Source organism: Neopsephotus bourkii, unplaced genomic scaffold, assembly GCF_033783945.1.
Source record: "Neopsephotus bourkii isolate Nb327-2 ecotype Australia unplaced genomic scaffold, CSIRO-AGI_Nbou_v1 NB_1287, whole genome shotgun sequence".
NCBI classification, from domain to species: Eukaryota; Metazoa; Chordata; class Aves; order Psittaciformes; family Psittacidae; genus Neopsephotus; species Neopsephotus bourkii.
Window position 1 is genome coordinate 3068928 of NW_026901771.1, and position 24443 is coordinate 3093370.

General features: G+C 46.3%; 2 protein-coding genes across 2 annotated transcripts; one reads left to right on the forward strand and one right to left on the reverse strand.

Annotated features, from left to right (window-relative positions):
- The first annotated feature begins 2375 nt into the window (after positions 1–2375).
- LOC133218816 (lymphocyte function-associated antigen 3-like) lies at positions 2376–8677 on the forward strand. The gene is given in 5 exon segments (XM_061365625.1): positions 2376–2430; positions 6272–6298; positions 6301–6555; positions 7213–7470; positions 8156–8677. Coding segments are annotated over 5 exon segments (711 nt in total). The 3' UTR covers positions 8272–8677.
- Positions 8678–17048: 8371 nt separating this feature from the next.
- LOC133218716 (trypsin I-P38-like) lies at positions 17049–21059 on the reverse strand. Its single transcript, XM_061365426.1, has 5 exons — positions 20901–21059; positions 20327–20495; positions 19566–19819; positions 18000–18136; positions 17049–17303 (listed from the first exon to the last, which is right to left on the reverse strand). Exons 1-5 carry the CDS (start codon positions 20938–20940, stop codon positions 17154–17156), a joined length of 750 nt encoding a protein of 249 aa, XP_061221410.1. The 5' UTR covers positions 20941–21059; the 3' UTR covers positions 17049–17153.
- Positions 21060–24443: the final 3384 nt, after the last annotated feature.

Below are 24443 nucleotides of genomic sequence, written 5' to 3' on the forward strand. Positions count from 1 at the left end.
TCAGTAACTACAGTTATATGCGTTCAGAAATTTAACCTTGGTGTCACTCATGTTACCCCCCTATGGGACTGATGATAATGGCAGTGCTGCAAAGGCACTGCGTCTGATTTCTTCCACCAGCTCCTCACAGCGTGATTCACTTGTGAATGAGTCTGGGATAGTGAAAGCAAACAAACCCCGTTTTAGACCTATTTTTTTTCATGAAAAACATTGAAAATAAATTGCACTGTCTGCACATTCAAGCAAACGCTGAAAGTGCCCAACACAGCCGGGAATGTCATCCTCCCACCCACAAAGCTGGCAGAGGCATACAAGCACTGCAAGCGCCCAGTAGTCAAGTGGATATCTGATCACAGGAAAATTCACTTATCCTGGATAAACGTTCACTGATACCAGAAACAGTGCCATCAGGGTGGCAGCATTGGGACCTTGGAGGAAACCAACTGTGAATTATGCAAATGGTGACTATTTAAAACTACTTTCTGTGGTCACTGCATACAAGGGAGGGCATGAAATAGCAGAGCTTGTCTCACTGTACATTAAGGCCTGGATCCATTCTGCTGCCAGAACAGTTGGTATCACAGCTCTGGTAACTCTTGTCCTTTGCCTATGGAGTAGAAACCATGGATTAGCAGCATGGAGGCTCCAGCATATTGTTTCCAGAACTGACAGAGGAACAGGGTTTAGCTCTCATGTCAACAAAAAGCCATTCAATCTCCTGACTTTCAGAAGAGTGTCCTAACTATGAGATAGTAGGAAGAAAGCATTAAAAATTGACTCAGCAACTGAGGAAGGGAAGATGTGGGCAAGGCTCATTGGGTACTCAGAAAGGAAAGGAGGAAAACCTGTCACTTGCTCAAGTCTTTAATGAGTACTTTAGGGGCATGCTACCTAGTATTGACTATATAAATGTGCACATGAGGGAAGAACGTATCATTGCCATTGTATCCTTATGGTTCCCAAAACCAGAGCAGCCTAGGTGAGGGCACCAGCTACCAGGCTCAAGTTTCTCTCTTGCTTCATTCACTTTCTTTGCCCTGTGAAGCTCTTGTCACGCTCTACAATGTGGCAGTTCTTCAGTAGGAAGAACTTAGTCCTGCTTTGGATGCATGTGGGTGAGCTCCTGTGGTTCCTTCCACTCTAAAATAATCTAAGTGAAAGTATCAGTCTCTACTGGAGTTTTCTCTCTGCTAACCCCAAAGATCTCATAAGCTACAGGAAAGTTGACCTGTGCAAGGTGGGAAGTGGCATCCTCCCAGCAACCAGCTCCAATCTGGTCTCTCTCAGCCAAGACATAAAACTACGGTGAGAGCCTCCCCGCCCTGTACTAGTGCTGTGCTGGTGTTCCCTGGGGCAGGCAGCTGAGCATGAACTGCATGCTTTGAGGCTGTAAGATGGACCTGCTAGCAGCTGGGATCTTCTCATCCAGGATAACGCACTGTGCCTTGAGACCAGCCTTCAGAAGGGGATACTGCTGGGGTGTCCCTCGAAGTGAACAGCAGGCTTTTGTGGACCATCGGTGTCAAATGCCAGGCTGCAGGGAGTACTAGGTTTGGATGGCCAGCGTTTTCTGAGGCTGCGAGCTGCACATTACCTGCTGAAGTTTGTTATCCCCTTAACCCCTGTGGCTCCCAAACCCGCCTGGATGCGTTCCTGCGCAACCTGCTCTAGGTGTCCCTGCCTGGGCAGGGGGGTTGGACCAGATGCTCTCCAGAGGTCCCTTCCAACCCGAATGATTCTTTGTGATTTCATGTCAGCTTTCCAGCCAGCAGAGCTGATGCTCCCCCTGTTGTACGGCGGCACAACTTGTACCGCCCGCGTTCGCTGCAGTTGCACCCCACGAAGCAGAGCCCCCCCCCTTCGCAGCATCACCTCCCCCCCACCTCCTCTCTGCCAGCCCCAACCCACCAAGACACCGGCACGGTTCGCAACGTGTGTGAAACCCCCTTTGCTGACCTTAGCCCGGCGGCTCCACAGGCGGACCCAGCTCCTGGGGCGAGTCGCCTACCGAAGAGGGAGGGAGAGGAAGAGGGGAGCAGAGAGTGCAAGAGGGAGATGGAGATGAAGAGGGGGAGAGAGGAGGAGGAAGAAGAGGGAGGGAATAGGGAGAGAAGGAGAAAGGGAGATGAAGATGGGGAGAGGGGAGGAGGAAGAAAGAGGGAGGGGATAGGGAGAGAAGGGGGCGTGGCGAGGCGGTCTTACTGTTCTCGCCCCTTCTCCGGTAGGTATTTATGCGGTGCTTGGGAGGGTGAGCGGTACTTGTGAGAGAGGCGGCGAGGGAGAGGAGGGCGAGCAGCGCTCGTGAGCGAGGTGGCGGAGGAGAGGAGAACAGAACGAGAACCGGGCGGCGCGGTCAGACCAGGACATGCCAGACCATGCGGGCGGCGGCGCCGCTGCTGGTGCGGCTTCTGGTCTTCCTGGACTTCCTAGGTAAGTCTTGCCGGGGCCGCCGTGGCGGACCCTTCCTGAGCGCTCCGCGTTTTCTCTGCCCTCCTTCCCTACCGCCCGGCTCCCCTCACCGGGGTCGGGGCGGGCAGCGAGTGTTAGCGGCAGCCCTGCGGAGGAGCTCTGCGCCCGTTACCGCCCTTCCCTCCCGGAGCGACGGCTTAGAAAGTTGCGGTGGGCTCCGGCGTTGAGGAGCCCGTGGGGAGCGCGGCGGCGGAGGGTGCTTCCTCCCTTCCAGTCCGTGTGAATGGAGGTGCTGGGCAGAGCCACTTCTTCTGGCGTGTGCTGGAATTGCGTAATGAAGCAATGAAGCTCCTCTACTGCGAGGAGGGCTGGGAGCTGGGCTTGTTCAGCGTGGGGACGAGAAGGCTCCGGTGAGTCATTAGGGCAGCTCCCAGCGCCTTTTTGATGGATGGGGAAAACTCTGGACTTCTCAGAAATTCGTGTTGCCTGTAGAACGTGGTTAGTTCAGTAGGTTGTTAATAGAAACGCTAAACGTAGTTTTAAACGGTATGCATTGAAAGATCAGTCATCAGCTGCCTAAAGTTGACACTGATTGTGTTGTCCTGTTACCTTACTCTTGAATCTTCTTGAATAAACAGGAAGTCCTGAATTTCATAGAATCACAGAATGGTTTGGGTTGGAAAGAACCTTAAGGCTCGTCTAGTTCCAACCCCCATGCCGTGGGTAGGGGCACTGTCCACTTGACCGGGGTGCTCCAAGCCCTGTCCAATTCCTCACAAAAGGAAAAAGGAATCCTCTCCTGCCTGCTTAAAAGCTCTTGATAAATCTTTGTCTCTGGATCTGTGGCTGTGATACCATATTAGTGCCAAAAAGAAACAAATGGGTGGTTGTTTTTTTTCCATTGACATTTAATGCTACAGGATGGATGCAGAGTGAAAAATGTTATTTGAGAGTTTCTTAGCTTAATGTGATTAATGGTCTTAGTCCTTGGAAAGCCAGGATCATCTCTGGATTGATGCACAGGCTCCTTGGGTCCTGAGAGTTGACAAGTGTGGTTAAAGGTGTTTGTCCAGCAGAGAGGTTAACTGCTGTGAAATGAAGTAGAAAAGAGATGGGGAAATCCCTGGGAAATTTAGGAAGCATACAATGACACTTGCTTTCTTTAGAAGCTGAAACAGTGCTGGAGACCTTATACATCATTTCCTTGAAGAAAAGGAAGCTGTCAGTATTGAGTGGGAGGTTTGTTCAGACTGTCACTAATGCAGCATAGCAGGGAAGCGAGGGAGTGATCCCTGGTTTTAAAGGGGAGGAGATGATGTTGATCCTGTCTTACTCCTGGGAGCTCTGAGTGTCGTTGGCCAGGAACTCTTCAGCTCCTTGCTGCCATGCCATTTTTTCCACCAGCCAACAAAACAAGAGTGTACTGAAGAGGACAGTGATCCCCCATCCCAAGCAGCAGCTGTGGACGGAAAATGTGTTTTCTTTCCAGCTCTGCTTTCTTCCAGTCTCATTTCTGGGCTTGAAGAAGAAACAACCTTGCTCTTGTAACTCCAGCCTAACTTTTGTGCCTAACTTCCGAGAGCAAAGATACAGAGAGTTTACATGCATCAATACCCAGGCTTAGGAAGTTATTAGTGGTGGGCTGAGCAGTGGTGGCTCTCCTTGCTTATATTTTTGGTGTCTGGAAAATGGCTGCTTTCTTCCCAGAAGGGAATTGCATTACCTTGCTCGTGCCAACAGCCACTGTGGCTTGATACATTAAGCCACCTAAGTTTGGCTGTGGGTCTGAGAGATAAAGTTAATGAGAGGCAGAGTTTCGCAGCTAGTAGAGGAGGGAGGTTTTCTCCATGCTAGGAACACCGTAGGTCCCTAGGCAGTAAGAGAGAACTTCTTGAAGACACACTCCTAAGCATTGCCTTTATGAAACAAATATCTAACAAGACCCCTAGCTTCATCCCATCAAAGCAGTGTTTCATTTGCACAGCATCCTGCTGCCTTGTGGTCTCCAAAGACAATGTTTGGAGATCCTGGGTTCTGTGCTTTTCTGGAAATTGCTAATTGAGATGAGTGGAAAGAGATGCTCATATTGGAACAGCAGGAGCAAGTGGAATGTTTAAATCTATCTCAGCAGGAGAGAAGACAAGGGCAGCAGGGTTGTCATGAAAAGGTGTGGGAGTGGTAGCTGAGCCCTCTCTTCTCTTTACTTCTCCAGTTCCTGTGCCTGGAAAAGGCTACTGTGTAAGTGCAGACAACAAAAGTAGAAACTGTAATGGCATGAGAACAGTACTCACTGCAAACAGATTGGATGGTCCATAAGAAGGCCTGGATGAGACCTTCTGTGCGTGGAGTTCTCTACCTGAGCACACTTGTCTGCTGAGACACTTGTCTTCATTGTCTGTCTGAGAAAGTTTCTGTGGTGTGGCATCAGGCCAAAGAGCAGAATGCTCTAGTGTGCTGTCAAGCATTGTTCCTTGCCTGTGGGAAACCTAATCTTAATTACTGGCCATGCTGACCTCCTGACTGCTTTACTATGGAAAGGAGATAGGGTGTGGAGTGAGATGGGCTATGGTTTGTTTTCTGGACTCATACACAGTGAAGTGACTTGTTCTGGTGTGATAAAGCTGTAGTATCCACAATGATTTTATGAACAGTAGTTTTCATATGAGGATGGCATGAAAAGGGAGGGAAGCACAGAATGATACAGGAATTGATGAGTTCTTGACTTAATGCCATTTAGGAATAAACCTCCCCCAAAACCACAGAAGTAAACCCAAAATAGTAGCTATCACATGGGAGCAATCATCTTGAAGCTCATGAAATACTTCTTTTTCACCGTGTGCAGTTACTGTATTTATACTCGTGCCCTTCCTTCAACTTACTAGTGGAGTAGAATCAAGTCCTTATTGCAAGTGTAGTTTGAACTCAGTATTGCTATGTTTTTATCAGTGTCCACATACATGTCTGCCACGGCAGTAGTCTTGCGATTTTCTTTTCTGTTAGAGCCATTCAGAAGTAGGAGAAGTAGGAAGTGATTGCTGAAGACCGGACCAGGGACACAGAGGTGCTAATGGCTTACAGTATCCCTTCCCCACAGCAGAATGTCATAACATCTGTTAGATGAGTTGGTTTTTTTAGCACATGTAGCTGTCCTTAATAAAACAAGGAAAAATCTCCTACTGTTCTTCTTTTCTCTTGTTGTGTGTTTGTCTGTATTGAATGTCTAGGTCTTTTGAGCAGAGTACAATTGATTCAACACTCATGGCAGTAAGGGTTTCTGGACAGCCCCCTTATCTTGCTTGGGAAGTTATTTAACATGAACTTGATGAAGTGAGGTTTCCAAGGGAAGTCCCTAGGATCCCCCTGAGTTCAGAGCAGCAACTTTGTATCGGAAGTGTGCTTTTTACTAACTCTGTGGATACTCATGCTGGAAAAATTGCAGTTTATTTGCTCAGCAGGATCTTCTGTTTGGGCATTCTGCAACAGGATGCTGAGACAGATTTTGCTGGTGATGACAGCTCTTCATCTTTTTCATCAGACCATAGGCAGGAGGCCTAATTCAAGTGAATAAGGGAAAGTACCAAGGATAGAGGAGCTTAGGATAGGGAAGAAGATTTGGACAGTGATTCTACCTGGGACCGTTATGTGGAAACTGCATCCCGTTGTGGGGCCTGTCACACAGTCTTGCAGAAAGGCCAGGTTTGAGTAATACTTAACTGATGCATGCCTTATTTATCAACATTGTGATGTGCTTCTAACCTAAATTTGAATGTATCTGGTAGTGCATAGAGTATTAGTCAAGCAATAGTGTATAAAACAATTGTTGAAGTAAATTTTTTCTCTTTTTTTCTTTTTTTCCCTGTAGCAGGCATCTGCTGCCAGGACCTGTTTGGCATTTTACTTTTCCAGTGAATATAGAAAAAACCCCGGAGGAAATAATTTGGACGAAAAACAAGGATAAAGTGGCTGAATGGGAAGGACAAAACACAACGTATTTTCTTTCTTTCCGTAACAGAAGCTTACTTAATGAGGAGAATGGCTGCTTGACTATATTTAACTTGCAGAACAGTGATGCTGGCTTATACGTATTGGAGTACTTCGATAGTCAGAAAGAAAGTTCTCCCTTAACCTTCACACTTACTGTGCTACATAAGTAGTGGAAGAACTGCATGAAGAACTTGCACCACTTTATTCACTTTAAGAAGGCTAGAAAGGGGTTGTTTATTTGTCAGGGAAGTAAATGGCAACAGTGGGAGGATGTTCTTTTGGCTCTATTAAGTTGCTTTGGCACTTCAAACAGATTTCCAAAGGTGGCATCTAATTCATGTGCTTGCCATTGCTCACCTTGGAATGATTTCTAGAATGAGTATAGATGGCATGCTATCTACTTTCAAGTAGATAACCAGACTCTTTGAGCAAACTGACCCAAGTTATCCCAGGCATTAGATGTCTACTAAAGATGTTCCTTCAGGCACACTATGCATAGTTAAATATCTTTGGTATTATCCTGTGCAGATCTACACAGCTTTACTTGTAGTCTTTGAGAAATGTATTTGCCCAGTGTGTGTATTCATCCTCTTGGCAGTGAACCATGAGGAGTCTTGAACTAGGCACAGAACCACCACAAAGAGGGCTGCTTTTAGAAACAGATTGCTCACAGATGTGCATGGGAACACATACACACACATGTATTTTTTTATCTGTGAACCCTCCTGCTGCTTTTGTTATCTGTGCTAAAATTCAAGGCGGTTTATAACCAAAGTAATATAGACTGGTTTTTGGTGTGTTTTTTTTTCTTCTTTCTAGCTCCCCCTTCGAAACCTGAAGTAAGTTGCAATGACAGTGGGGATACCTTTGCGTTGAAATGCACAGCAGATTTCCCAGAGCCTCTGCATTACACATGGAAGTTGAATGGCATGCCGCCAATCGTTCATCACGTCCCAGAAGTTTTCATCCCTAAGAAGGATGTTGGTGCTTCCACAAAAGCTGTGTGCTTCATTAGATTCTCTCAAACGGAAAAGAGCTCTGAAATCTCTTTGGCTCAGTGCTTTTCAGGTAAAAAAGGTAATGAACCCTCCGTGGGCTGCACGGAGTATCTGCTCCACTGTGGACCTCCATGGGCTGCAGGGGAGATACCTGCTCCACCATGGACCTCCATAGGCTGCAGAGGAGTCTTTGTTCTGGTGCCTGGAGCACCTGCTCTCCTCCTTCACCGATCTTGGTGTCTGCAGGGCTTTTTCTCTTGTACATTCTCACTCCTCTGTCTGCTGTTGCATGTCAGTTTTTACCCTTTCTTAGACAGATTACTGCAAAAGTGCTACAACTGTTGCTGATAGGCTTGACTTTGGCCAGTGGTGGGTCCATCTTGGAGCCAGCTAGCTTTGGCTGTGTGACATGGGGGCAGCTTCTGGCATCTTCTTACAGAAGCCACCCATGAAGTCTCCCTGCTACCAAAACCTTGCTTGCAAACCCAATAGAAGACGTTTGGTGAAATTTCATAGGCCAAAAAATGGGGTGGACATTCCCTTTCAAGTGGTGATGTGCCTTCACTGTACTAAGGAACTTACCATCTAACTTCACCAGAGCTGGTGTAGGGTTTTGCTAGTAACTGATTCTGGGACATTAATTTCTTGAGGTTACTTTTCAAAAACCAAATACCTATAAAGATACTCAGGGTTGTATCTGTTCTGCAGTAGTGTAGCACACAGTTGCTTTCTAACTGACCAATCCTTATTTTATTCATTTAAAGGAGACAGCCATCACAAAAGAAGCAGAGGTGGTCTTGTTGCAGCTTCTGTTATTTGCATGGCAGTTGCAGTAATAGTAGCATTTCTACACAAAAGAGGTATGTATACTACTTCCTAATGGAGCTCAACATGCTTCAAGATGACTGAACTGAGTTTCTGTAGAATGTTAGGAAGTTTCTGACTCTGGGATGTATTGTAAACACAGCAGAAGAAACCAGTGCAACGTAGGTAAGGGCAATAGGTTTGAAAGAAGTAATATACTAAACTTTGTGCATTCAGACACTGGGCTCTGTGTACTGGGAAATGTTGTAGTTTGTATTTGTGTATTTCTCCTTCAGACCAGGTGTTTCATTTACTATGTGTTTCTATTTACCAAGTATTTATGGCCTCTCCCATTCCTACCCAAATGTGCCTTCACTACCTTTTTTCAGAGCATCATAAAGCTTGCCCTCAAGATCCATTTATTGCTGGGACAGGCCTATACCAAGGCCTCTTGTTGACTCTGATCCAGCAACTTGCTGTGCTCAACTCGTATCCATGAGACAGTTGGAATAGTTACAGCATATTGCTATATCTCAGAGACTTTGGTCTGCATGATAGCTAGGTGGTGGTGGTGATAGAAGTAATTTTGTCAGCCTAATGGGTTCAGTGGCAGCGTGAAGAAGTGAAGTCAGCTTCCATCAGTAATTGTGGATCCCTCGATTCCCAAGGGACATAGTTGAAGTGCAGGTTGACCTGCTTGCAAAGAATTTCTCTGCAGTTGTGTAAGATTTTTCAGATGTAAAACTGTAGGTAAATATGTAATAAAACTTTCTCGTTGCTGATATGTCTTCAAAGCTTATGTAGATTAGGTGATACTGAGAACTGTTGCTGAACTTTGAATCCATCTAATGGTGGCAATCAACTTTTCTATGTTGGAGAGGCTTGCTTTAGTTTACCATAGCTCAAGCATGCTTTACTCTGACTCTAGGGAGATCTGTCTTTCCTGTAGATGGATGAAAATTGTTCTATATATCCCATATATACAGACTATAATCTGTAGGATGGCTTGAGCCAATCTAGCCACTTACTGAAAGTGGAGGTCTTGCTCTTTGGAACAGCTTTAATGTTCATCACACCCCTCTGAGCCAGTTAAACTAACTCAAGTAGCAGGAAAGTGACTCAGCAGAAAAATCTGGGTGGTTGCCCAAGAGACTAGTAGGTTAAATCACATCGTGAAGGGTTCTGAAGAGCACTGGGCTAACGTACTGGAGGGGTGGGATGCTGGTCAGTGATGGGATCAAAGGTAGAAGGAAGGGCAGGAGACAGAAAGGGGCTGGGGGGGGGGGGGTGAGGGAGGCTGTTGCAGGGATATCAGGGCAGGCTGAGATGTGCCTATGAAATGTGTTGCATGAAGCTGTTACTTTCTCACACTGTAAAGATTTGCTGCACTTTGAGCCTGCTGATTTTCCAGAGCTGAAGCCTTTGACAGTACTGGCTGCTCTACATAAAGCATAGCTAGTTTAAAAGTACTCGATAAATAGAACATCTGTGAACAAACAAAGTTTTGGTGGGATGTGAAATTAGGTTAGCTCTAGCAAATAAACTTGGTGAGGGAAGAAAGGAATGGATGGAAAAAGTAGTTTTGTTATTTGCAAAATGAAAGCCGTGTCTTTATCACAGTCTGCACCTTGCTCAAAGGGGGCAGCGAAGCAGGAGGTGTTGATTTCCTCTCTCTGGTGACCAGCAATCATGTACAATTGTGAGAAAACATGGATGAGTGGAAGGGTGGGAGTGAGTTAAGACTGATTAGAAGAAACCTGACTCAGTGGTGTAGATGAAGCTGCTAATGGAAGTGTCATGAAACAAGGAAACGGAACTAAAACAGGGCTGTAGAGTTGGAGAGGAGGCTGTGGTATCCAAGGCAAATCCTGTTACTTGCCAGTGGGTAATACTGAAGATCAAATGATGTAAACTGGCAAATTATTCCTGGCCTATGTGATGTGCTGCTTTGCACAGGCACACACTTGGCCAAACTGTGCTCCTATGTCACACTTAAGTTTAGCATCTGAAATTGGCTATATTATGTAATGTCAGGGCATCATATGTAACTGCTTTCTTTGGTGCTGTTTGCAAGCTCTGTGGGGACAGAACATTTTGCATGTTCTGTAGGGAGTGTGAAACCTGATGTTTGTTGCCACAGCTATAAAATGAGGAGGATGCTAATTTCATATTCAGGCCCTCTCTGCATAGACACAAACAGCAGCACACCCCCAGGCTGCCTTCTCGATCACTTTCTTCAGTCCATCAAGCTGGTATAAATCACCCATAGGTAAAGCAGTAAACCTGCTTGGGTTTTAAAGATACAAATAAAGAATACCTCAGGCCTATACAGGAACATAATTCTTTTTCTTCTTGTCTACAGAGATGAATACCATGTGTTACCATATGCTGCTCTTCTAGACTGCTGGCAGTTTATCCTAGATTGGAGTGATGCTCAGCTAGAGACTAGTGGAAGGGATGGGTAGGGCTATCAAAACAGGAGCGAAGACTGAATGATGCTGCCTTGGCACATCCAGTTGGTTCCTTTTTTACTGTTTGTCTGTGTACACCAAGACAGACACACTGATGCGAGCTTTGTGTATGCTTTATTGGTTATCAGTCTGGTTAGATGTTGATGCATGTTGCACAGTGTGAGTTAAGTTGGCAAGTAGGGCATGTAGTCTTGAACTTGCTGGGTTCTGGCTTCCTGCACTGCAACTTCCCTTTACTTCCAGTTTCTTTGCTTGTCAAATAAGAGCTGTATTTGCAGTCCTCAAAAGAGAAAACTTAAAAAGCACCTGGTATTACTGTGTGGAAGAAATAGCAGCAGCATCGCATGCATGTGTTGTGGTGCGCAGCTGGTACTAAGACTGTAGCTGAACCTTTGCATAAAAGCGGTGTCTTTAATACCCAGTTAAGTGATCTAAAGGTACATTGAGTAAGGACCCTCACACACTACCAGCTGCTTATCAGGTGGCTGGCAATAAGTGAATAAATGTTCTTAATGTGCTGCAGTTGCAGGGAAATGTTTTTAACCATACACAGATAATTTGGGCAAAATGGCTATTGGCTATCAGATACCTGTTGTAATTGGATTGCTTTGGATCATGTGAAATGTCTTAATTCATCTTACACTTTATTAGTATTTAAAGCCTGCAGTATTTGTGTATAACCAGTTCAGTTTCCGGAAGAGAAGACATAATAATTTACCTGTGTGCTTTTCTTTTGTTTCATCTCTTAAATCATAAGCAAGTAATTGCCTTGTGGAACAAACAAGAATGGAAGAGAAGCTGTAGAATTCAACATTGAAGAAGCTTTCATCGTTTCTCTTGGAGGTTTTCCAGCAAGCACTGAAGTCATCCGTAAAGCAGATGCTTTGAAGGACAGCTGAACTGTTTCCAGTGTCTGCTCTTTTCTTAGAAGGGACAGTGACACTAACACAAAATGTAAGAGTTAAGGACTTTTTTTATCATATTTAGAAACTAACAAAGACATGTTCATTTACATGAATGTAGATAAATCAAAAACTGTTTTAACTTCCTATGCAATGTTAGATCACTACTTGTTTACAGACAGAAAAAGGGCAGTTGATCCTTCAGCAAACCCAGGTGCCTTTTCTCATCTCTGGGGGTTTTTTTCTAGAACTTTTGATATTTTTTGCACTTTTAAGGTTCCTTTTTTGTCTTAGCTTCTGCTTCACAGTATTCTAAAAGAATGTCAGTCTACCCATTGCTGTACAAAGAACAAGGTTTTTAGGCTGCTTGTGACTGGAAACAAAACTTGAAAACTGAAGTCACTGAAGCTCAAAAAGAATCAAAGATTAAAAAATGCCATGTTAATACAGGCCAGGGTGCTGTTGGGTGCCTTTGCTGCCAGGGTACACTGCTGGCTCTGGATGCCAGAGAGGGACTTTTCCTCAGGGACTGTAGGAATAGGACAAAGGGTGATGGGTTTAAATTGAAACAGGAGAAGTTCAGGTTCAGTATAAGGAAGAAGTTCTTCCCTGTGAGGGTGGTGAGGTGCTGAAACAGGTTGCCCAAAGAAGTGGTAAATGTTCCACCTCTGGCAGTGTTCAAGGCCAGGTTGGACAAACCCTTGGGCAACATGGTCTACTGCGAAGTGTCCTTGCCTTATGGAAGGGGGGGTTGGAACTGGATATATATTATTATGTATTATATAATATAGAATATAGAATCATAGAATGGTTAGGTTTGGATCATCCACTTCCAACACTCTGCCATGGGCAGGGATGCTTCACGTTAGACCAGGTTGCTCCAAGCCCCATACAGCCTGGCCTTGAACACTGACAGGGGTGGACAATTGTTAAATGAGCTAAAAATACCCTGTCACATCTTTTTGTAACACATACTTACATTTCTTACACTTTAAATTTAGTAAATGATCCCCAAAACTAATCATTAACTTGAAGTGATTTTATTTATTTGTATATTTAAGTCACAACCCCTTCTTCATTGCACCTTCAATGGATTTTCCACTGCACCTTCAATGGTGCTGTCTACCTCTTTTGTAAGAAGTCTCCACACAAAGATGTCCTTTGTCACGTGTATCAGGGCAAGGGTAAACCTGTAGCTTGTTTTCCTGCTTGGACAAAGGCTTGCTTTCTGTTATTAATATGGAAAATAATGGTGGAAAAAAATGATTGTTTGGAGGAATAGGCTAAAACTGCTCCCAGAAACTACCAGTTCATCGGGTATGCATCATTCTCCCTGTGTAATTTAAAACTTAAAAGGCGTGCAGAAGTCTGACATAGGGATTGGTTTTGAAAATTCCTTGACACTTGATATCATTGACTTTGTTTCCAAATAAAAAAAGCAACAGCCTTCAAAAATAGTAAGCGGTTGGGGTTAAGTAACCACCATTGCTGGAAATCTTTAGCATAATTCATGCAATTTTTGAGCTTTGTCCGAAGTAGAAAAGCCCAGGCTAACGTAAGACCAAAAACTACAGGCTCTACACTGTCTCACTGCATGTTTTCATCCACCCACTTTGCACAGTGTCCTGGTTTCAGCTGTAACAGGTGTAGGGTTTTTTTCTCCTTCCTAGTGGGTGATACAGTGCTGGGTTTCAGCTTTAGTCTGGGCATAATGCTGATAGCAACAACTAGAACATCAGTGTGTTCAGTAATATTTACCCCTCCTCCAGTGAGGATGGTCACAAGAAGCCTGGAGGAAGCAGAGACAGGACACCTGACCCAGTGTAGCCAAAGGGCTGTTCCATACCACAGCACACTGTACCAAATACAGAAACTGGCGGAGTCCCTTTGAAGGGACAATTGATGCTTGGGTTGGGCTGGGTATCGGTCGATGGGTGCTGAGCAATTGTACTGTGCATCACCTGTGTTTACTAATTTTTTTCCTTTCCCCTTTTAGTTTCGTGTTCTCTCCCCTTGTTATTTATTAAACTGTTCTTGTCCCAACGCATGGGGTTTACATTCATCCAATTTTTTGGCCAGGATGGGGGGGAAGCGGAGGGTTTTGCTGTGTGGTGCTGACTTGCCAGCCTGGCTTAAACTGCGACTCACAACATCTGCTGTGTGTGAGAAACTTCTACCCACTGGTAGAAGTACAGATGTTCACAGAATCATGGAATCGACTCGGTTGTAAAAGACCTTTAACCTCCTCAAGTCCAACCTTAACTCCAGCATTGCCAGGGCCACCACTAACCCATGGCACTGAGGGCCTTGTCTCCATGGTGTGTGAACACTTGCAGGGACGGTGACTCCAGTACTACCCTGCAGCCTGTTCCAATGCCTGAGCACTCTCTGGGTGCTAAACCTCCCCTGGTGCAGCTTGAGGCCATTTTCTCTTGTCCTCAGCAGTTTTCACAGCAAAAGTGAAGCTTCGGGTCCTTTTGGTATTGTTGTTTCTTTGGGTTTTCTGATGGGTAGATTGGGGTTTTTTTCCCCGTAGGGATGTGAAGGCAGACATTTGGGAGAATAAACGGATGTGACTTCCTGCCAGCTCTGGCAACAGCATTTGCGGTACCATTCCTACGTCCCTCTCTCCAGATGTCCACTGCATAGTAACTAAAGAAGTATAAACACTTTTTGTGTTAAAAGTGTGTGTCCAGATAGGCAATTTTCAATAGCAAAGAGTAGAGGCTCACTTGAACTGCAAGCAGCTGCTTGTGTCTTGTGTGCAACTTAAGTCCAGAAAATGCTGACTGTATTCCAGAAGTGAGCCTGCCCTCTTGACACCCTGGAATCCCAGCTCATGCTGATGGTGAGATCTGGTTGCTGGAAAAGACAGAAACTGAAAATGAGTAGGAGCTGCTGCTGAGTACTTGTGGCCAGAAGACAAACCCCAACTGGTTCCTTACTCTCCTTTTCATACTATATTTAGCTTAGAGGATGTAGGGAGGCAATCAGGGCAGCTAAGGCCTCTTTGGAACTTAATCTTGCAAGTCGAGTTAAGGACAATAGAAAGGGCTTCTTCAAATACATAGCAGATAAAACTAACACAAGAGGCAATATAGGCCCTCTGCTGAACGAGGTGGGTGCCCTGGAGACAGAGGATATAAAGAAGACAGAGGTGCTGAATGCCTTCTTTACCTCTGTCTTTACTCCTGCAGACTCTCCCTGGGGGACCCAGATTCCTATAGCCCCAGAAGGAGTTAGGATAAAGGAGGAGTTTGCTTTGGTAGATGAGGATTGGGTTAGGGATCAGTTAAGCAATCTGGACATCTATAAATCGATGGGTCCGGATGGAATACACCCGCGGGTGCTGAGGGAGCTGGCGGAGGTCATTGCTGGGCCACTCTCCATCATCTTTGGTAAGTTGTGGGAAACGGGAGAGGTGCCTGAGGATTGGAGGATGGCAAGTGTCACGCCAGTCTATAAGAAGGGTAAGAAGGAGGACCTGGGTAATTATAGACAGGTCAGTCTTACCTCCATCCCTGGAAAGGTGATGGAACGACTTATTCTTAACACCATCTCTAGACATATCAAGGATGAGTGGGTCATTAAGAGCAGCCAACATGGTTTTACCAAGGGGAAGTCATGTTTGACCAACATTATAGCCTTCTATGAGGAAGCAACTAGGTGGATGGATGATGGTAGAGCGGTAGATGTGGTTTTTCTTGATTTCAGTAAGGTATTTGATACTGTCTGCCACAGCATCCTTGTAGATAAGCTAAGGAAGTGTGGGCTTGATGATCAGGTAGTGAGGTGGATTAAGAACTGGTTGAAAGGAAGAAGGCAGAGTTGTGGTCAATGGGGCAGAATCTAGCTGGCAGTCTGTGACTAGTGGAGTCCCTCAGGGGTCAGTGCTGTTTAATATTTTCATCAACGACCTGGATGAGGGAACCGAGCGTACCCTCAGCAAGTTCACTGATGACACTAAACTGGGACAAGTGGCTGACACACCAGAAGGCTGTGCTGCCATCCTGTGAGACCTGGACAGGCTGGAGAGTTGGGCAGGGAGAAACTTGATGAAATTCAACAAGGGCAAGTGTAGAGTCTTGCATCTGGGGAAGAACAACCCCACGTACCAGTACAGGTTGGGGACTGACCTGCTGGAAAGTAGTGAAGGGGAAAGGGACCTGGGGGTCCTGGTGGATAGGAGGATGAACATGAGCCAGCGATGCGCCCTTGTGGCAGAGAAGGCAAATGGCATCCTGGGGTGCATTAGAAAGGGTGTGGTTAGTAGGTCAAGAGAGGTTCTCCTCCCCCTCTACCATGCCATGGTGAGGCCGCATCTGGAATACTGTGTCTAGTTCTGGGCCCCTCAGTTCAAGAAGGACAGGGACCTGCTGGAGAGAGTCCAGTGCAGGGCAACTAAGATGATTGAGGGAGTGGAGCATCTCCCTTATGAGGAGAGGCTGAGGGAGCTGGGGCTCTTTAACTTGGAGGAGACTGAGGGGTGAGCTCATCAATGTTTACAAATACGTAAAGGGTGAGTGTCAGGATGGTGGAGCTAGGTTATTTTTCAGTGATGTCCAGTGATAGGACAAGGGGCAATGGGTGTAAACTGGAGCATAGGAGGTTCCATGTGAATGAATATCAGGAAAAATTTCTTTACTGTGAGAGTGACAGAGCACTGGAACAGGTTGCCCAGCGGGGTTGTGGAGTCTCCTACGTTGGAGATATTCAAGGCCCGCCTGGACAAGTTCCTGTGTGAGGTACTCTAGGTTACCCTGCTCTTGCAGGGGGGTTGGACTAGGTGATCTTCTGAGGTCCCTTCCAACCCTTGGGATTCTGGGATTCTGTGATTCAGCAGCAGTGCCTTAGGAAATGTTGCTCCTCGTTAATCCCAGAATAAATGAGAGCTTTTTCATGGACTTTCAATTCCAGTGCCAGTTGGGGGTAGTGGGAGTTACAAACAGCACCCAGGAATAGCTCTGTCCTTTTGACTCTTCCAGGAAATTTAAGCAAGCCCAGTCTGAGCAGTTAACTGAGAAAAAAAGCATAGCCAGCAGCTGCAGTGGCACTCACACATGAGGAGAACAAGTCCTAGTCAGGGATTGTTTTGCTCCCCAGGTAGGGCTTTCAGGGAAGCTCCGTTAGGGAATCTTAAGTCATATTGTTGGAGATGGGAGTGGGAGACAATGGGGAGCATTTGTGTTGCTGCCTGTGGGTTTCTACAGCAGGTTTATGCTGCCCGTGTTATTCAGGGTGCTCTCTAAATGGTTTTCAGATGTTTTACAGCACTGAGATGTGCTGACAAGCAGAAAAGGTTTCTGCACGAGAAGCAGCTGCATGTAACTGTCTGAAACTCCTGAAGATGAGGCTACAAAACGTTCCAAGATCCTGCTAGGTGAGAGGCACTACAGAGATTAAATATCAGAGTGCCATTCCCTGCGCCTGTCCTCCACATCACAGCCGATGGGGCTACTCAGAGAAATGCTGCACAAAGAAGGGGTGCCTGAAAGTCTTTATTTTTTCATAGATTTTGTATGCGCAGTCCCAAAACAGAAGAAAAAGTTGAGGAGAAAAAGGAGGTCATGCAGAAAGGGAGGCTCTCAGTGGGCAGCCATGGTTGCTCTGATCCAGGAGACGTAATTGCAGACCTTGGTGTAAACGCCAGGGTAGCCTTTCTGTGCGCATCCAACACCCCAGGAAACAATGCCCTGGAGCTGCCCGTTGCAGACCACGGGACCGCCGGAATCGTCCTGTGCATATAAAGGACATGCATGGTCAGCAAGTGTTACCAGCGCAAGTGGTGAGCCAGAGATCCCAGATATCACTGGCATCTGAGGGAGCTCCATCGTGGTTTTCTGTACAGAAGTTCTACAGAGGTCATTTCTGATTAGCACTCTACATCTGATGCTACTGTGCCTGCTTTAGCTCCAGCTAAGGATGAGTAAGCTGCCTAGTTTTGACAGATGGAGTCCTTGGCAGACAATTAGGCTGCGTGTGTCTTAAACATTATTCTGCCAAGTATTTCCAGGGAGCTTGGCCCATGTCAAATGCAGAGTGATTGTCAGGTATGGCCATTTGCCAGACTGCCTGGCCTATTGGCCAGTTCATTTTGGTAAGTCCAAAAGTAACATTTGTGTCCTAAGCTCTAAAGTCCCAGTGATGACTGGTGCAGTGCTCCTCCATTTTTAATACCCTGAGGTGCAGAAGGTTGCTTCTAGAAATTTGGTGCAGAGTTAGTGCTGTCTCAGAAAGAGGCAATGACTGAGTGTCAGCAACCCAGCCTCACGCGCTAAGGAACTTCCTTCTTACGCCTCCACTGTTGTTAAAAAACCCAATAACCTTGGGACACGACAAGGCAGTGAGTCTAGTAATTCTCTAATACGAAAGCCTCTTGTGTTGGAAAAAGGTAGGAGAGAAACAGGTGAAAGGAGAGACAGATACTTTACGTCGCAGGAGTCTTTTCCTCCCTCCAGGAATCCTACACATATCATGTTATTTGTAATTTCCCCAGGGTAGGCTCTGCTGCATGCACTTGAGGAGAGTACAGGAGCCTTCAGGCACTGCAAGGTATCTGGATATGCACCTACAAGAAATAGGGGGAGATGGTTGATAACATCTCTGAGTTAATTTCATAGCCTGGCAATGAGCTCTCTGAGCAGAAAAGTAACCACTGAACATCCTGGTTCTGCAGATGTCACTTCTTCTCTGAACAGTAATCACAGCATGGATGGACCGGTTCTAGCCATGGATCCAGTGTTCTACGTTGCAGCCACACTGATTTTTCTGGTACTGTATTGGGTTTTCATAATAAGTTTTGGTAGTGGTGGGACTACAGGAGTGGCTTCTGTGAGAAGCTGCTTGAAGCTTCCCCTGTGTCCAACAGAGCCAATGCCAGCTGACCCACCACTAGCTGAGGCTGAGCCCATCCACAGCATTGGTACCCTGCCCATGATAATGTAACACTGAAGGGGGGGAAACCTCGCACAATTGCAGTGGGAGAGTGGAGGAAGAATATGTGAGAGAAACAGCTCTGCAGACATCAGGGTCAGTGAGGGAGGAAGGGGAGGAGGTGCTCCAGGCACCAGAGCAAAGATGCCTCTATAGCCTCTGGTAAAGACTGTGGTAGGGCAGGCTGTCCCCCTGCAGCCCATGTAGGTTAATGGTGGAGCAGATACCCCCCTGCAGCCTGTGGAGGACCCCACGCTGGAGCAGGTTTGCTGCAGGACTTGTGACCCTGTGGGAGACCCACGCTGGAGCAGCCTGTTCCTGAAGGATGCATGCCATGGAAAGGACCCACACTGGAGCAGTCTCTTCCTGAAGGACTGCACTCTGTGTAGGAGACCCACATTGGAGAAGTTCATGTGGAGCTGTAGCTTGTGGGAAAGACTCACACTGGAGGAGCTCATGGAGAACTGCCTCCCATGGGAGGGTCCAGCTTGTGTCAACCACCTCTGTCTCCTATAAAATCATCAGTTGTCAGGTCTGGAGCTCAGAGCTACTGTGAAGCACATATACTGGAGGAAACTTGCGCTTGAGGAAAACCATCCTCTCCCTGCTGCAGTTTTAGTTGTCGCCAGTGGATTAGACAGCAGTCACCGTCTGACCACTGGTGTAAGAAAACAGAACTCTCTTGCAGTCATTTGAGATCCACAGTCACATATTTTCGTCTTAAGCTCAGAGAAGCGACAACTCTATTGACATTAGATAAATTGCTTGTGCTTGGCACTGCACAACTGAGAGCTCCAGACCACAAAATCTATGGCACAAAATCTATAACATTGTGAACAGCACGTGGATGACTTTAGTGGTTCCACTTCCATAAAACAGAACAAGAGGAAGCTCCTTACAAAGGCTTGCCTTTAAAGTCGGTACATGGTTACTGTCCTACACAAACTGGTCACTCCAAAAGGCCTGTCCCACAGTACTTGTCTGTTCTTTACCCTGCACTGTTAACTGTGAGTTTAAGGTCTCCCAGGCCCCCATGATGCCATGCATTCCCACAGGGTACTCACTTCCACTGCTGCGTGTGTTTCCCCAGCCAGAGATGAGGCATTCGGTGCCTGCGGTCACACAGCTGGTGGGCAGAGCAACTGTTTGTACAGCTGCATTGAGCTGGGCTGGTGTGGCAAGCTTGATGAGCATAATGTCATTGTCCAGTGTGTTAGAGTTGAAACCGGCGTGAAGGATGATTTTAGATACTCTGATCACCTGCTGTGTCGGTTCTTTGAGCGCCAGGTTATGTTTCCCAAGATGCACTTGCATGGAACTGGAAAAGAGAAGAATTGGCTGTCGTAACAGCTGTTTTCATGCCAAGTTATCTTTGTTGTCCTAGGCACCCACACTGAGATCTGACCCATTCTCGGTTCAGATGGTGAAGTTCTGCAGGTTTATTTTGTTGAGCTGAGACAAGTTGAATGCATAACAGTACTTTATACAAGCATTTCGGGGAACGACAAACTGTCACCCTGAGCTCGTTCCTCTCCCTCTTCTCCAGTGCCTGAGTTTTAGCAAGATTAATGGAATTCATAAGAGATCACAGCCTGTAACTCACTGCTCGATGGTCACACTCTCATTTCAGAAAGTGCTCTGCATTCACAGAAACATTTGCAGATGTGGAAAACCCCTTCTGATGCTTCAGCCAAGCTTTCTGAATGAGATACCCATTCCTTGAACAGCAACACTTGCATACTTGGATCTCGCAGCTCAGAATTCCTGCTGGAAGTAAACTGGAAGAAAGAAGTAGGTTACAGAAGATGATGGTTTTCCCACTTACTATTTGTAGCAGTGAGCCGCTGAAACAACCCACTGGCTGTTGATAAGGGAGCCTCCACAGAAGTGATACCCATCGTTCAGGGACACCTGAAATGGGACAGAGTTCGCTGCACAGGTGTAGCCTCCGACAATCTTGTCATCATCATCATCATTGTTGACGGGGAAGGCAACTGGGAGAAAAGAAGTGGCGCATGTCAACATCTAGCATAAGGAACCTTGTGCCCCTGTGACTGAAGCATCTCACTTGCCCATAGTCCAATGATTTATTGCAACTTTAGGACTTCATGGACCAGAGGTTGTATCTTTATACTTCATAGGCCTTAATAGAGAGACAGTCTGTTTTTGAAGCTGTGGGCACATTTCAGTACTCCTGGGCCAAGAACCCCTATGAAGTCATTTCACTCCCCATTTTGAGACACAAGCAATTACGATCAGAGGCAGCAGACATGCTCTCCCTTCAAACTTTTGCAAGCTGAAACTGGGCTTCACTTTCCCCCATTCGAATACCTTACAGACTTGCTCAGGAAATGAGCTTCCTTAGAAATTACAAAAAGATAAGTAAAAAGTCTACTCACCTGCCACCCCAAGAAAGGCGACAAACAGTAGGTATTTCATGATGGTGACACAGCCCCACAGCCAGACTGGTGAACTGGAAGCATGAGCTGCTAGAAATACGTTTTTCGAAAGGGCCTTATCTCTTGTTCAAGGTTTTCTCCAGGCAAAAAGTACACAGTGGAAAATCTGAAGATCCAAATGTGGAGATTGGGAGGCACTGGTAGAAGGTACAAACCATAGATCAGTTAATCATAAACCTTTCCTAATAGGGAGCTATTCTAAATTATTGCAGAGGGTGCCCTTCAATTTAAAAATACATCTGGGCTTTGGAAGATGTGTACTTGTTCAGGTGTCTCATTCTTCTTTGCAGCAACTCTCGCCTCATGACCAGGGCTCAATCTGGGAACTCTGCTCTGCTCTGGCTGCCCTGGTGGTGTGCAGTGTAAGCACCGAGACAGGGCTGATGGGAGGCTTAAGCGTAGAGCTCAGAGTGTAGAGAGTGCCTGCCCTGGTCTCTTGAGGGGAGGGTGCACAGTGGGCAGGCTGCTCGTGGTCTGCACTGATGGAGGTCCTCCATCCATGGGATATAGCCCTAGAGGGCAGGGGGGGCCAAGGCTTTTGGTTGATAATCAAGGATCACCTGCTACAAGCTCAGGAGTGTTGCGTCCAGACTAGAAGGAAGTGCAGCAGGAGGGACAGGAGACCTCCTTGGATGGATAAAGAGCTGCTGAGGAAACTTAGAGGGGAAAAAAGAGGCTTATAAAAGGTGGAGGAAGAAAAGGTGGCCTGGGATGAGTACAGGGATGTTGTCCGGGAAGCTAGGGACCAGGTTAGGAAAGCTAAGGCCCAGTTAGAATTAAACTTGGCTAGGGATGTGAAAGTTAACAGGAAGGGATTCTATAGTTACATTTCAAAGAAAAGAGAGACTAGCGACAATGTGTGCCCTCTCCGGAAGCTATCAGGAGAACTGGCTACCTTGGATTTGGAGAAGGCTGAGGCTCTTAATGACTTCTTTGCACCAATCTTCACTAGCAAATGCTCTGACCACACCACCCAAGTCTTGGAAGGCAGACGCAGGGACTGTGAGAATGAAGACCTTAGGCCCACTGTAGGAAAGGATCAGGTCTGAGACCATCTTGAGAGCCTGAACAAACACAAGCCCATGAGACCTGATGAAGTCTGTCCGTGGGTCCTGAAGGAGCTGGCAAATGAAGTTGCTAAGCCACTGTCCATCGTATTTGAAAAATCATGGCTGTCAGGTGAAGTTCCCAACGACTGGAAAAAGGGTAATATAACCCCCATTTTCAAGAAGGGGAAAATGGATGACCTGGGGAATTACAGACCAGTCAGTCTCACCTCTGTGCCTGGCAAAATCCTGGAGCACATTCTCCTGGAAAGGATGCTAAAGCACATGAAAAACAACAAGGTGCTTGGTGACAACCAGCATGGCTTCCCTAAGGGGAAATCCTGCCTGACCAATTTGGTGGCCTTCTATGATGGGGCTACAGAACTGATGGACAGGGTAGAGCAATTGACATCATCTACCTGGACTTGTGCAAAGCATTCAACACTGTCCCGTACAACATCCTTGTCTCTAAATTGGAGACACATCAATTTGATAGATGGACCACTCGGTGGGTAAGGAACTGGCTATATGGCCGCATGCAAAGAGTTGGGGTCAATGGTTCGATGTCCAGTTGGGGACCAGTAACAAGTGGTGTCTCTCAGGGATCAGTGTTGGGAGCGGTCTTGTTCAGCATCTTTGTTAATGACATGGACAGTGGGATTGAGTGCGTCCTCAGCAAGTTTGCCGATGACACCAAGCTGTGTGGTTCGGTTGATACGCTGGAGGGAAGGAATGCTGGGCTGCATCAAAAGGCACATTACCAGCAGGTAAAAGGAGGTGATCCTGCCCCTCTACTCTGCTCTCATGAGACCTCACTTGGAGTATTGTGTGCAGTTCTGATGTCCTCAACATAAAAAGGAGATGGAACTGTTGGAACAAATCCAGAGGAGGGCCACGAGGATGATCAGAGGTTGAAGCATCTTCCATATGAAGATAGGCTGAGAAAGTTGGGGCTGTTCAGCCTCAAGAAGAGAAGCTATGTGGAGACCTCATAGCAGCCTTCCAGTATCTGAAATTCTTTACTGTAAGGGTGGTGAGGCACCAGCACAGGTTGCCCAAGGAATCCTTGAATGCTCCATCCGTGGCAGTGTTCAAGGCCAGGTTGGACAGAGCCTTGGGTGACATGGTTTAGTGTGAGGTGGCCCTGCCCATGGCAGGGGGGTTGGAACTAGGCAATCTTAATGTCCCTTCCAACCTTAACTATTCTATGATTCTATGATGTAAATTTCTACTTTGTTAAGTTTTATATAACTCAAATATAAAACTTGGTTAGAAACTTGCGTTTAATGCACCTTCTGTATCCCTGTTGAATATCTGAGGATGGGCCTGTGGGTCCCAAAAGTTGTCTTTTTTTTTCCCCTAGCAGTTAGAGAGACAAGCTGTGCCTCTCTGCTTAGAAAAATTAATTCCTTATAGCCTTATAAATCTCAAGTTTTTTTCCTATTTAGGGTGTGTTTTTTTGTCATATCTGGTTGTGCTTGTTTGCCATTTCTCTGCACTGGGGGGTTCAGTGCTCTTCAAGAATACATTTCTGATCATTTTTTGGTTCCTGGGGAAGAGAAGGGAGAAGAGAGTGTAAAGTTGGACCAAGAAGATGGAACTGAGGGGAACTGAGAGATGAATGGTAGCTGGAGGTAAGTGCAAATACGGTGCAGAAATTCTGTGTACAGTGCTGTGAAACAGACTGGGTTTTTAGGCTCCAAGCAGAAATTAATTCCAGAATCACCTCTTGAAATGCTAGCCTTTTGCTGCAGTAGGCTGTGTCTTGCACTCCTGGCAAAAAGGGAGCCATGCCTTTCCACGGATACTAATTTCCCTGCTAATTATGGTTGAGAATTACATAGTCAGAGGTTTCACTTCCAGTTGCAATTTCTCAGTTTGGAGTGACTGTTCAGCTAACCTAAATAACTAATTCAACCAGACTAGTCAAGGAAAGTCCCTGGTGGTGGGGGTGTCTGTCAGACACTCAAGCCAGAGGGCTGGTACAGGGGGACCATGTTTGAAAAGGAAGCGAGCAGGTCTTGGTAAGTGTGTCTAGGTGGTGTTGCTCTGCTGGGTACTATTTCCTTTGGATCTGTCATGGCTAGCCTAGGTATCTTTAGAGGCCCGTGCGTACCTTAATGGTGCTGAATTAGTATGTGTTAGCACACACCTGCCGAGATGGCACACGTGCTTTGTTGACCACCTCCACCATTTTCACAGCACTGCTTGATTCTCTCTAGGATTGCTCATGGGTCGAAGCACCTCTCCTTCACCCATTTTATGCCCTGTTCAGTGGGCACAGCTCTTTGTATCCCAGGGAAGGGAATGAGAAATATGGATTAAGCTGAAACATTTAGCACTAAGGCATAGGACTGCAGAGTGCAAGATATTGAAGGTGATTTCAGGTGCCCCTTGAGTATCACAGTATCACAGCATCACAGTATGTTAGAGATTG